General features: G+C 46.6%; 1 protein-coding gene across 1 annotated transcript in view; it reads left to right on the plus strand.

The window, feature by feature from the left end:
• Nucleotides 1–1524: 1524 nt before the first annotated feature.
• Nucleotides 1525–12361, plus strand: part of znhit6 (zinc finger HIT-type containing 6) — a 33954-nt gene continuing 23117 nt past the window's right edge. Inside the window, exons 1-5 of the mRNA XM_048602146.1 lie at nucleotides 1525–1761; nucleotides 6508–6573; nucleotides 7427–7533; nucleotides 7624–7709; nucleotides 9160–9263. Of these exons, the coding sequence (XP_048458103.1) occupies nucleotides 1685–1761; nucleotides 6508–6573; nucleotides 7427–7533; nucleotides 7624–7709; nucleotides 9160–9263 (440 nt within the window). The 5' untranslated portion in view covers nucleotides 1525–1684. The remainder of the gene's footprint in view (nucleotides 1762–6507; nucleotides 6574–7426; nucleotides 7534–7623; nucleotides 7710–9159; nucleotides 9264–12361) is intronic.

The following is a 12361-nucleotide window of genomic DNA, read 5'->3' on the forward strand; positions in this document are numbered from 1 at the left end:
GAAAATGAGGTTTTGTTCCTCCAGCTTGAGCTGGGCTTCACTGGAACACTGCAACGAGCCAGAGACAGAGATGTTGGCCAGGGAGCAAGGTGGTGCATTGAAGTGGCAGGCAACAGGTAGTTCAGGGTCTTTTTTGGCAAGTGGAACATAGATGTCCTGTGAAGCAGTCACCAAGCTTCATTTCCCCAATGTAGCGACCACATTGTAAGCAGCGAATGCTGTAGACTAGATTCTGGGAAGTGCAGGTGAAGTGTTGCTTCACCTGGAAGGTATGTTTGGGCCCTTGGATACTGGGGAGGGAGGAGATAAATGGGCAGGTGTTGCACCTTCGCCGGTTACAGGGGAAGGTGCCATAGGGCTGTGGGGAGGTGTTGGGGGTGAAGGAAGTATGGACCAGGGTGTCCCGGAGGGAATGATCCCTGCAGAAGGTGGACAAGGGAGGGGAGGGGAATATGTGTCTGTGACGGCATCTTGCTGGAGGTGGCAGAAATGGCGTCTGATGATCTTCTGGATGTGGATGCTGGTGGGATGGTCGGTGAGGATAAGGGGAACCCTATCGTTGTTGCGGGAGGGAAGAGAAGGGTGAGGGCGAAAGTGCGGGAGATGGGTCGGACCTGCTTGAGGGCCCTGTCGACAATGGAGCTGTGGAATCCTCGGTTGAGGAGGAAGGTGGACATTTCAGAGGCTCCCTTCTCGAAGTTGGCCTCATCTGAACATATGCAACAGAGATGGAGGAACTGAGAGAATGGGATAGGGTCTTTACAGGAAGCAGGGTGTGAGGATGTATAGTCCAGGTAGCTGTGGGAGTCAGTGGGTTTGTAATGGATATTAGTGGCCAGTCTGTCCCCAGAAATGGAAACAGAAATGTCGAGGAAGGGAAGGGAGGAGTCAGAGATAGACCAAGTGAAAGTGAGGGCAGGGTGGAAATTGGAGGCGAAATTGAAGTTTTCCAATTCCAGACGAGAGAGGGAAGCAGCACCGATGATATCATCGATGTATTGGAGAAAGAGTTGTGGGTGGGGCCTGGAATAGGACTGGAACAAGGAATGTTCCACGTACCCCATGAAGAGACAGGCATAACTGGAGCACATGTAGGTACCCATGGCAACTCCTCTTACCTGAAGAAAATGAGAGGAGTTAAAAGAGAAGTTGTTGAGGGTGAGGATGAGCTCGGCCAAGCGGAGGAGGGTGGTGGTGGGTGGGGACGGTTCAGGTCTTTGCTCCAGGAAGAAGCGGAGAGCCCTAAGCCCTTCCCGGTGGGGAATGGACTTGTAAAGGGTTTACACGTCCATGGTAAAGAGGAGGTGGCTGGAGCCAGTAAACTGGAAGTTTTGAAACTGGCGTAAGGCATCAGATGAATTATGGATGTATTGGACTAGCGGGGAGAAGACTGAGTCAAGGTAGGAAGGGATGAGTTCTGTGGGGCAGGAGCAGGCTGAAACAATGGGTCTGCCTGGACAGTCCTGTTTGTGGATTTTTGGCAGGAGGTAGAAATGAGCTGTGCGGGGTTGGGGGACTATTAGCTTGGAAGCGGAGTGGGAGAGATCACCGGATGAAATGAGATCAGTAACCGTAGTGGATGCAATGGCCTGATGTGCCATGATGGGGTCAGTACCAAAGATGCAGGGAGACCCACTGCCAGTCCACACAGCTTCTCCAAGCAGAGTTTGGGCTCTCAAAATCAATGATCAGAGGCATGATGGTACACAAGAGTCCATTCAGCCCCTCGCTTCTCTCTAAGGCGAATGGATCCTTCCTAAGGTATGAACACAAGTTCCATTTGTGGCCTATAGAATAGAATATCCTTTATTGTTCTGGTTTTACACAGATTCAGCAAAAGATGCCTGCTTTTGTCCTCAAAAGTGTCCACTTGTGAAGTCCAGGATCCCATTATCTTTACTAATCACTCTGTCAAGACCTGTTCCCACCCTCAAAGCTGGATACACAGGAGCCTCCAGATCCCTCTTGTGGGCCAGATTGGACTCTATACCTAAGGAAGGACATGCTGGTGTTGTAGGGGGGCCAGAGGAGGTTCACAAAAATGATCCAGGGGATGAAAGACTTGTCACATGAGGAGCAGTTGAGGACTCTGTGTTTGTCCTCAGTGGAGTTTAGAAAGACGGGAGAGGGATATCTGATTGAACCTAGTAGAATACTGTGAGGCCTGGATAAAGTGGATGTGGAGAAGATGTTTCCACTGGTAGTGAAGGCAGGAGAATGGGGTTAAGAAACATATCAACCATGATCCAATGGCAGAGCAGACTCAATGGGCTGAATGGCCTAATTCTGCTTCTATATGTTATAGTCTCTTTCCCTGCAGTCTCTTTCACGCTGTGCCTTTAGCACTTCCCATCCTCCTGCCAAACTCAATCACCTCACACTTCTATCAATTTGTTCTTTGCCCAGTTTGCTTTTCTCCTTTTGTAGGATGTGGGACATCATTGGCTAGGCCCTTACTAATTGCTCTGGAGAAGATGGTTGCTGAGCCCCTTGCTTCATCCGCTACAGTCCTTGGTTTGCAGGGGCGCCCAGACTGCCATTAGGGAGGGAGTTCCAGGTTGTTGACCCAATAGCGGTGAAGGTACGGCTATACATTCCCAAGTGAGGGGTGTGGGGCTCAGAGGGGAACTTGCAGCCTATTGAAGTGTGATTTAGAAACATACAAACAGGAGTATGCCATGCAGCCCTTTGAGGTTGCTCCACCATTCAGTATGATGATAGCTGATCCCCTGTTCCTCCTTTCTCCCATGTATCCTGAGACCATGACTCTTGGTTCTGGGCTCCCTGCTATACTGCTGACGAAGAATTTCACCTTCCTTACTGTTTGCCTGTCCTCATAGTTTGGTATCATTGGCAAATGTTGTAATTTTGTGTCTCGATAGCCAAGTTATTTTTAAATGTGATTCAAAACTAGTATTGTAGTTAACTGTCAGTCCTCATTAACTGGTGCATTTGCCATGGCAACACCTGTACCAAACAGCATCCATTTGCAAGACAATCAATACTCACCTCACATATCGTATGAATGTTGTTTGGCCTTTACTTCGGTGTTCCTTACAAATTGTCCTGATGGTTATAAGATAAAAAGCAACAACAAAACATGTCTTTATTTCAGCAATATGTAATTTTCTATACAATCAATAACTGAAATCATTGATCTGACACTCGCGAATGCCACTATCCACCAGCCTCCAGTCTAGGGGCATGGAAAAGTCTCAAATGCAACCAAAAATGTAATGATTGTTTTGGCGTTATATTAGCTTGGCTGAGGGATTATAGCCAGTCCTGAGTATTCTCACAGTCCACAGCCTTACCCCTCAGTATCATTGTAATCTCCCACAGCTTCACAATTCTGCGCAATTTCTTCCCCTCATGAAGTCTAGTCTCTTTCTCATCCCCGTTTCTACTGCTCCACTAATGGTGGCTGTGCCTTCAGCTGCCTGGATCCCAAGCTCCAAGTTTCTTTTCTTAAACCTCTCCACTTGTCTTTCTCTCTCTGTCTATCTCTCTCGCTGCCTGTCTCTGTCTCTGTCTCTCTCGCTCTCTCTCTTTAGACCACGCTTAAGATCCACCTTTTTGGCCAAACATTTGGTTGTTTGTCCTGAAATAAAAACAAAGTGGTGAAAAATTCAGCAGGTCTTGCAGTGTCTACAGAGAGACAGAGTTGACATTTTGACTTGGGTGAGGTAATAAGGTGTAGAGCTGGATGAACACAGCAGGCCAAGCAGCATCAGAGGAGCAGGAAAGCTGATGTTTCAGGTCTGGACCCTTCTTCAGAAAATTGATAAGTCATCTTCAGAATATCTCCTCGTGCAGAAATAGACTCCTGACCCTCTGAGGCACTCCCTGCTTAATACAATCAGATAACTGACCAGCTCCCAATAACTACACTTTGCTGCAGTCTCCTGCAAACATTTCATCCCTTCAGTTTACAATGTCTGTTGATCACCGTCTTGAATGTATTCGATGATTAAGTTTTCACAGTCCTTCACTTCAACTGAAGAAATTACTCTTCATCTCAGTTCAAAATAACTGACCAGGGTCAAACATGTTCTTGCACAAACCCTTAATGTATGTTTCAGTGGTGTAGGATCGGGAGTAGGCTGATGCAGCATCTGCTTTTTGTGGAAGAGAGTTCCAAACCTTTCCCACCCTTTGTGTGTAGAAGTGCTTCCTAACATCTCTCCTGAACAATCTGACCCTAATTCTCAGACTATACCACTCATTCTGAAATCCCTAACCAGTGGAAATAGTTAATCTTTATTGACCTTGTCTTTTCCAGTTAATATCATGAAGACTTCGATCAGATTCCCCCTCTTAACTTTCTACATTCTAGAGAAAACAGGCTTTCGATATATGGATCATTGGGATGTCGTCTGGGGAAGGTGGGACCTGTACAAGAAGGACGGGTTGCACCTGAACTGGAGGGGCACCAATATCCTGGGGTGGGAGGTTTGCTAGAGCTCTTCAGGAGGGTTTAAGCTAGTGTGGCTTTGGAGAGAGTGCAGAGAAGGTTCACTAGGATGTTGCCCAGTCTCAAGGCCAGTGGCTATGAAGAAAGGTTAAAAAGACTAGGATTGTTTTCACTGGAAAGACCGGCTGAGAGAAGACCCGATAGATGTCTACAAAATTATGAGAGGTGGAGGTAGGGTGGATAGTCAAAGGCTTTTTTGCAGGTTTCAATTACAAGGGGGCAAGTTCAAGGTGAGAGGGGGAAAAGTTTAAGGGAGATGTGCGAGGGAAGTTTCTCATACAGAGAGTGGTAGGAGCCTGGAATGCACTGCTAAAGGAGGTGGTGGAAGCGGACACATTGGCAACATTGAAGAGGCACCTGAATGGTTACATGAATAGGGAGGGAATAGAGGGATATGGATCAAATAAGGGCAGAAGGTTTGTTTTTTTTTAGGTTAGTTAGGGCATGATGATCAGCGCAGGTTTGGAGGGCCGAAGGGCCTGTTCTTCTGTTGTACCTCTTTTTTTTTTTTGTTCCTCTGTGTAATCTCTCCTAATAACTTAACCCTTGAAATCCAGATATCATTCTTATAAACCTATGTTTTAGTCCCTCCAAGGCCAATATATCCTTCCTAAGGTGTGGTGCACACATCTGTCTACAGTTGTCTGAGTAGGGTCTACCCAGGGTTTTGTATAACTGCAGCATAACTTCTACATCCTTGTACTCCAGCCCTGTAGATATAAAGTGAGCACTATATTAGCTTTCCTGATTATATCCGCACCTATTCCTGGCATTTTAAATAAAAACCAAAAGAACTGCGCATGCTGCAAATCAGGAACCAAAACAGAAGTTGCTGGAAAAGCTCAGCAGGTCTGGCAGCATCTGTGAAGAAAAAATCATAACTTTGATTTTTTCGGGTCCGGTGACCCTTCCTCGGAACTCCTGTGAGGAGTTTGGATAAGTACGTGAATAAGAAATGTTTGGAGGGATATGGGCCAAGCGCAGGCAGGTGGCACTAGTTTAGTTTGGGATTATAGTCAGCATGAACTGGTTGGACCAAAGGGTCTGTTTCCGTGTTGTATGACTGTAGTCTCTTGTGCTAGTGGAAACATCTTCCCCACGTCCACTCTATCCAGGTCTCTCGGTATTCTGTAAGTTGTAATCGGAACCCCCCCTCTTCCATCTAAACACCCTATAGACCCAGAGTCCTCAACCACTCCTCCTATGACAAGCCCTTCATCCCCAAGGTAATTCTTGTAAACCTCCTTTGGAGCCCTCCAAGGCCAGCATGTCCTTCCTTAGATACGGGGCCCAAAACTGCTCACACTATTCCAAATGCGGTCTGACCAGAGCCTTTTACAAACTCAGCAGCACATCTCTGCTGTTGTATTCCAGCCCTCTTGAAATGAATGCCAACATTGCATTTGCCTTCCTAACTGCCAACTGAAGCTGTGTGTTAGCTTTAAGAGAATCCTGAACTAGGACTCCAGGGTACCTTTGTGTTTCAGATTTCTGAAGCCTTTCCCCATTTAGAAACTAGCCTACACCTCTGTTCTTCCTGCCAAAGTGCATGATCTCACACGTTTCCCACATTGTATTCTGTCTGCCACTTCTTTGGCCATCCACCTAGCCTCTCCAAGTCCTTCTGCAGCCTCAACACTACCTGCCCCTCCACCTATCTTTGTGTCATCTACACAGAGGTAGATAAGGGAATAGGTGGGGGGAGAGAGAGATGGGGAGAGTCTAAGAGGTTGAGGGAATGAATTCCAGGACATTGGGCACAGGCAGCTGAAGATCCAGCCCCCACTGAGGAAGTGATTAAGATCGCTGTGGAAGGTGAGTTGATTGTTAGAGTCCCAGTGGCCATCTCTGATGGGGAGAGACCATTTACACAATGCGGGGGGGTAAGTTCCTGGCAGGTACCCCTGCTCGGTCGTCTACACAGCCACAAACCTGGCCCCGGTCATTATATTTTGTGGGTGTGGGAATGCGCTGAAGTTTGTGTAGAATTCTGGAATTCCCAATTTAAAGCTCTTGCCTTTGTCTCCATGCAGGTGTGAAATGTGTGGTGGTGCAGAAGCAAAATACAAATGTCCTCGCTGTCTGACCTATTCTTGCAGGTACAAGACCAAGTTATGGTCAATTTAATGAAACATAGATTTAACTACAGCCGGAGTACTGTGAAGGGGTGCCAATGGTATATTCACCAGACTATTAATGCAGAGACCCACCTTATTGTCTGGGGCCCTGGATTTGAATCCCACCATGAGAGACAGTGGAATTTGAATTCATTGAAAAAAAGAAAGTCTGGAATTAAGCCAAACAAACCAAGAAACAGTTGTCAATTGTCAGAAAAACCCATCTCATTCACTAATGGGAAGGAAACTGCCTACATTACCCAGTGTGTGACTCCAGACCCACAGCAATGTGGATTCCTCTTAAACTACCCTCTGGGCAATTAAGGATGGGCAATAAATGCTACCTAGCTAGTGATGCCCACATCCTGAGAATGATTAAAACAAAAGTGTTTAGAAAGCTATAGTAAAATCAACACATAAATAGGTCCCCTCAAGTCTGATCTGTCACCTAATATGATTCTCACTGGTCTGATTTAACAATTGAGGCCTGTATTCTCTGGACTGTAGAAGGGTAAGGGGTGATCTGATCAAAATCTTCAAAATATTAACAGGAAAAGACCGGGTAGATAAAGATAAACTGTTTCCACTGGTTGGGAATTCTAGAACTAGGGGCATAGTCTGAGAATTAGGGCCAGGTTGCTCAGGAGAGATGTTAGGAAGCACTTCGACACACAAAGGATGGGAGATACTTGTTGGTGGTGAGCGACCTGTCTACAGTTGGGCCTCTTGCCCCACAAGTGGGTGGTTCCTGGGCAGTGTGTGATTGGCAAGGGGCTGGAAAAGATGCCAGTCCTTTCCACACTTGGAATAATTTTTGTGTTGTTTCATTTTGCAGCTTACCCTGTGTGAAGAAGCACAAAGCTGTGGATGGGTGTAACGGAGTCCGGGATAAAACAGCCTTTACACCCCTCAGTCACTTTAACGAGATGCACCTCCTCAGTGGTAAGAGCCTATCCATCAGGTGGTTGGGTGGGTTTTTACAAAGCCCTATGGTAGTGCCTGCTGCAAGCTGATGTGGTCTTGCTGATTTAGATTATAGGTTTCTGGAGGACATTGGAAGGTTGGCAGACATCGCAAATCGTGACCACACCGTTCACCGGCCGACAACCAGCAAATCTGTACGTTCCAATCTTGGTAAAAAAAAAACTCAGGGGCTTTTCTTCGGCGTTTTACTTCATTCAAAGTGGCTGCTACCTCCCAATGTGGTTCAAGCAGATTGTATCCCATTCTGTTCTGAGGAAGAGTCAGTTAACTCTGTTTCTCTCTCACCGCAGAAGCTGCCAGACCTGCTGAGTTTCTCCAGCGTTCCCTGTTTTTGTTTCAGATTTCCACCATCAGCAGTATTTTGCTTTTATTGTCTTCTGATTTCCTTATGAAGAGGGGGTGTCATTTTTTGAATTAAGGTAACATTTTTTCAGTTGAAATAATCATTTTAACCACTTTTAATGGCTTTGTTGATGATGTTCTGCACTGAAAACCCCGTAAGACAATAAGTAATAGAAGCAGGTGTAGGCCAGTCAGCCCTCGAGCCTGCTCTTTCATTCAATAGGATCAGGGCTGATCCAACACTCCTCACTCCACTTTTCTGCGTTATCCCTGAAACCCTTGATTCCCTGACTGATCAAGAATCTATCTATCTCAGCAATAAATATACATAAGGACTCTGCCCCCACAGCTTTCTGTGGCAAAGAGTTCCAAAGACACTCAACCCTCTGGGAGACAAATTCCTCCTCATCTCAGTCTTAAATTGGTGCCCCTTTATTCTGAGACTATGCCCTCTGGTCCTAGACTCTCCCATGAGGGGAAACATCCTCTCAGCATTGACCCTGTCAAACCCCTTCAGAATCTGATGTGTTTCAATGAGATCACCTCCCATTCTTCTAAACTCCAGTGAATAGAGCCCCAAACTGTTTAGCCTTTGCTCATAAGACAATCCCTCCATACCAGGGATCATCTAAATGAACCTTTTCTCAGCAGCCTCTGCTGAAAGGCTATCTTTCCTTAAATAAGGGAACCAAAACTGCTCACAGTACTCCAGATGTTATCCTCCCCGGCACCTTGCACAGTTACAGTAAGACCATGGTTCCACTGCCTTTTCAAGGGGAGCACCCCAAAGGCTCACCACCTTGCAAAAGAAAAGATTTGTCTCATCTCTGTCTTAAAGGGTGACCCCACATTTTTAACCAGTGACAGGAGATGGGGAGAGACCGGGGAGACAGCTCAGTGGCAGCCAATACAAATGTTAAAACTTGTAACACCACGATCAACCCGCACCTGGGATCCTGACCCGCACATGGGGAAGCCCCGTTCTAAGCTGTACACCTCTCAGTTCACAGTGCTCTCAACTTTCATATCATGTGTAAAAACTGAAATTGAGGAGGTGCAGAGTTATCAGAGTAGTATTTGGGCACAGTGCGTGTGGAAGGAGCTGGAGGATTTTGAAAGCAAGCTTAAGAGTTTCAGAAGTCAGTGCATTAATCTTCGCCTTGAGCAGTGTGTCAGCTTTACTGTGACTTATTCCCTTGAATATTCTCCCATGTTTTACTGATGGTGTCTCTACCTCTGCAGCTAAACATTATGAAGAACAGAGCTCGGAAACATAACATCGACCTGAAAATTCTACCCATTGGGTTTACAAAAAGAAGAGAGAATTCAATGTATTTCAATAAGAAGTAAGTTTTTCCAGTGAGGTACAGGAAACCCGTACAGTTCCAATATTGTCCTCGAGTACAAAGAGATTGTACCCTTTCTGAGCTGACACCTTTGGGTAAGATAGTAGAAGACAGAAATTCATCTGCATGGGGTGGCACAGTGTCTCGGTGGTTAGCACTGCTGCCTCACAGCGCCAAGGACCCGGGTTCGATTCCACCCTCGGGCGACTGTCTGTGTGGAGTTTGCACATTCTCCCCCGTGTCTGCGTGGGCTTCCTCTGTGCAGGCGAGGTGGGTTGGCCATGCTAAGTTGCCTGTGGTGTTCAGGGATGTGCAGGCTGTGTGGATTAGCCTGGGAAATGCAGGGTTATAGGGATAGGATGGGGGTGGCTATGGGTGAGATTCTGTTCGAAGGGTTGATGTGGACTTAATGGGCCGAATGGCCTGCTTTCACACTGTAGGGATTCTGTGGGTAAAATGTAGCCATGTTTTTGTTGCACAGCATTTTAAGCACAACATAGATCATAGAATCCCTACAGTGTGGAAACAGGCCATTCGGCCCAATGAGTCCTCACCAACCCTCCGAAGAGCATCCCAGCCAGACCCACCCCCTAACCTCTCCCTGTAACCCTGTATTTCCCATGGCTAATCCATGCAACCTGCACATTCCTGGACACCACGGGAAATTTGGCATGGCCAATCCACCTAGCCTGCACATCTTTGGACTGTGGGAGGAAGCCCACGCAGACACGGGGAGAATGTGCAAACTCCACACAGACAGTTGCCTGAGGGTGGAATTGAACGCGGTCCCTGGCGCGGTGAGGCAGCAGTGCTAACTACTGAGCCACCGTGCCAGCCAAACTTGTTGGTGATGGAGTGGGAATGTTACTGGACTAGTACTCCATGAGGCCCCTATTAACGCTGTGCAATTGTGAGTTTGAATCCCACACAACAGCTGATGGAACTTAAATTCAATTCATAAATCCAACGAGAGTGATTTAGAAAGCTGCTGCCAGTCGGTGTGAGCATGACATTATATTCCATTGTCATAAAAAGTTATCTCATCACCTGGGAAGACAGGAACGGGAGTAGGTCATTCGGCACATTGAGCTTATTCCACCATTCGATGAGATCATGGCTGATCTGTGGCCTGACTCCATATACCTACCCTTAGCCTATATCCCTGAATACCTTGCCTTAACAAAAAAATAAAATCAACAACTGATCCAGCATCCGTTGCTGTTTGTGGAAGAGAGTTCTAAACCTTTGTGTGTCAAAGTGCTCCCTTACATCTCTCCTCAAAGGTCTGGCGCTCATTCTCAGACTATGCCTCTAGTTCTAGAATTCCCAACAAATGGAAATAGTTTATCTTTATTGACACTGTCTTTTTTGTTAGTATAGTGTCATATAGCACTGAAACAGACCCTTCGGTCCAACCAGTCAATGCTGACCAAGTTTCACAAACTAAACTAGTCCCACCTACCTGCACTTCACCCATATCCCTGCAAACATTTCTTATTCATGTACTTATTCAAATATCTTTTAAAAGTTCTAACTGTACCCCTATCCACCACTTCCTCTTGAAGCTCATTCCACACACGAACCGCTCTGGGGGAAAAAAAGTTGCCCCTCTCATCCTTTTTAAATCTTTCTCCTTTCACCTTAAACATGTGTCCCCCAGTCATGAAATCCCCCACCCTGGGGAAATGACACCTGCCATTCATCTTATCTGTACCCCTCATGATTTTATAAACTTCTATACGGACAGTCCTTAAACTCCTATGCTCCAGTGGAAAAAGTCCCAGCTATCCAGCATCTCCTTGTAACTCAAACCCTCCATTCCTGGTAACAACCTGTTAAATCTTTTCTGAGCCTTCACCAGTTTAATAATAATCTTTCAACAGCAAAGTGACCACAATTGGACACAGTATTCCAGAAGAGGCCTCATCAATGTCCTATATAACCTCAACATGACTTTCTTGAAAACTTCGATCAGATCCCCCCCATACCTTCTAAATTCGAGAGAAAACAGGCCTAATTAGTGTAATCTCACCTAATAGCTTAACCTCTGAAGTCCAAATATTATTTTTGTAAACCTACATTGTGCTCCCTCCCAGGTTATTCTGTCCTTCCTGGTGCCTAGAGCTGTGATCAGTACTCCATGTGGAGCCCACCCAGGGTGTTGTGTAACTGCAGTACAACTTCTGCATCTTTATACACCAGTGTTTGTGACATTTTAAACACTTGTGCCCCTGAACCCCCAAGTCTCTTTGGACATCCACTGTATTTAACTTCATACCATCTAGAAGTGCCCTTATCTATCCTTTTTTGGTCCAAAATGGATAAACTCACACTTGCTGATGTTGAACTCCATCTGCCACAGTTTTGCCCATTCACCCAGTTTATCAGTGCATCATCTCCCACTCTGCTGAACTCCAGGAAATATAGGTCTGGTCTCCCCAGCCTCACCACAGGATAATCCCTTCACTCCAGAAACCACCAGGTGAAAGTCGCTGCACTTATTCTCGAAAACCCACGTTGTGCTCCCTCCCAGGCCAACACATCCTGTGATGTCCAGATGCATGTTCAGTATCCCGAGTGGGATCTAACCTCCTTTAGGGAAGGAAATCTGCCAAGCTCACCTGGTCTGGCCTACACATGACTCCAGATCCACAGCAATGACGTTTTCTCGTAACTGCCCTCTGGCATGGTCCAGGAAAGCCACGCGGTTAGATACAGATATGGCGGCACGGTGGCTCAGTGGTTAGCATGGCTGCCTCACAGCGCCAGGGACCTGAGTTTGATTCCACCCTTGGGCAACTGTCTGTGTGGTGTTTCCACATTCTCCCCGTGTCTGTGTGGATTTCCTCTGGGTGCTCCGGTTTCCTCCCACAGTCCAAAGATGTGCAGGCTAAGTGGATTGGCCATGCTAAATTGCCCAAAGTGTCTAGGGTGGGAAATACAGGGATAAGATAGAGTAGGGAAGAGTCTGGGTGGGATACTGTTCAGAGGGAGTCAGTGTGGGCTCGATGGGCCAAATGGCCTGCTTCCTCACTGTAGGAAGCACGGGGACGGCAGTGGTTCAAGGAGGCAACCTATCTCTTGGGTCAGAGACAGAA

The sequence above is a fragment of the Rhincodon typus genome, chromosome 10 (assembly GCF_021869965.1).
Source record: "Rhincodon typus isolate 14 chromosome 10, sRhiTyp1.1, whole genome shotgun sequence".
In the NCBI taxonomy this organism is placed as follows: Eukaryota; Metazoa; Chordata; class Chondrichthyes; order Orectolobiformes; family Rhincodontidae; genus Rhincodon; species Rhincodon typus.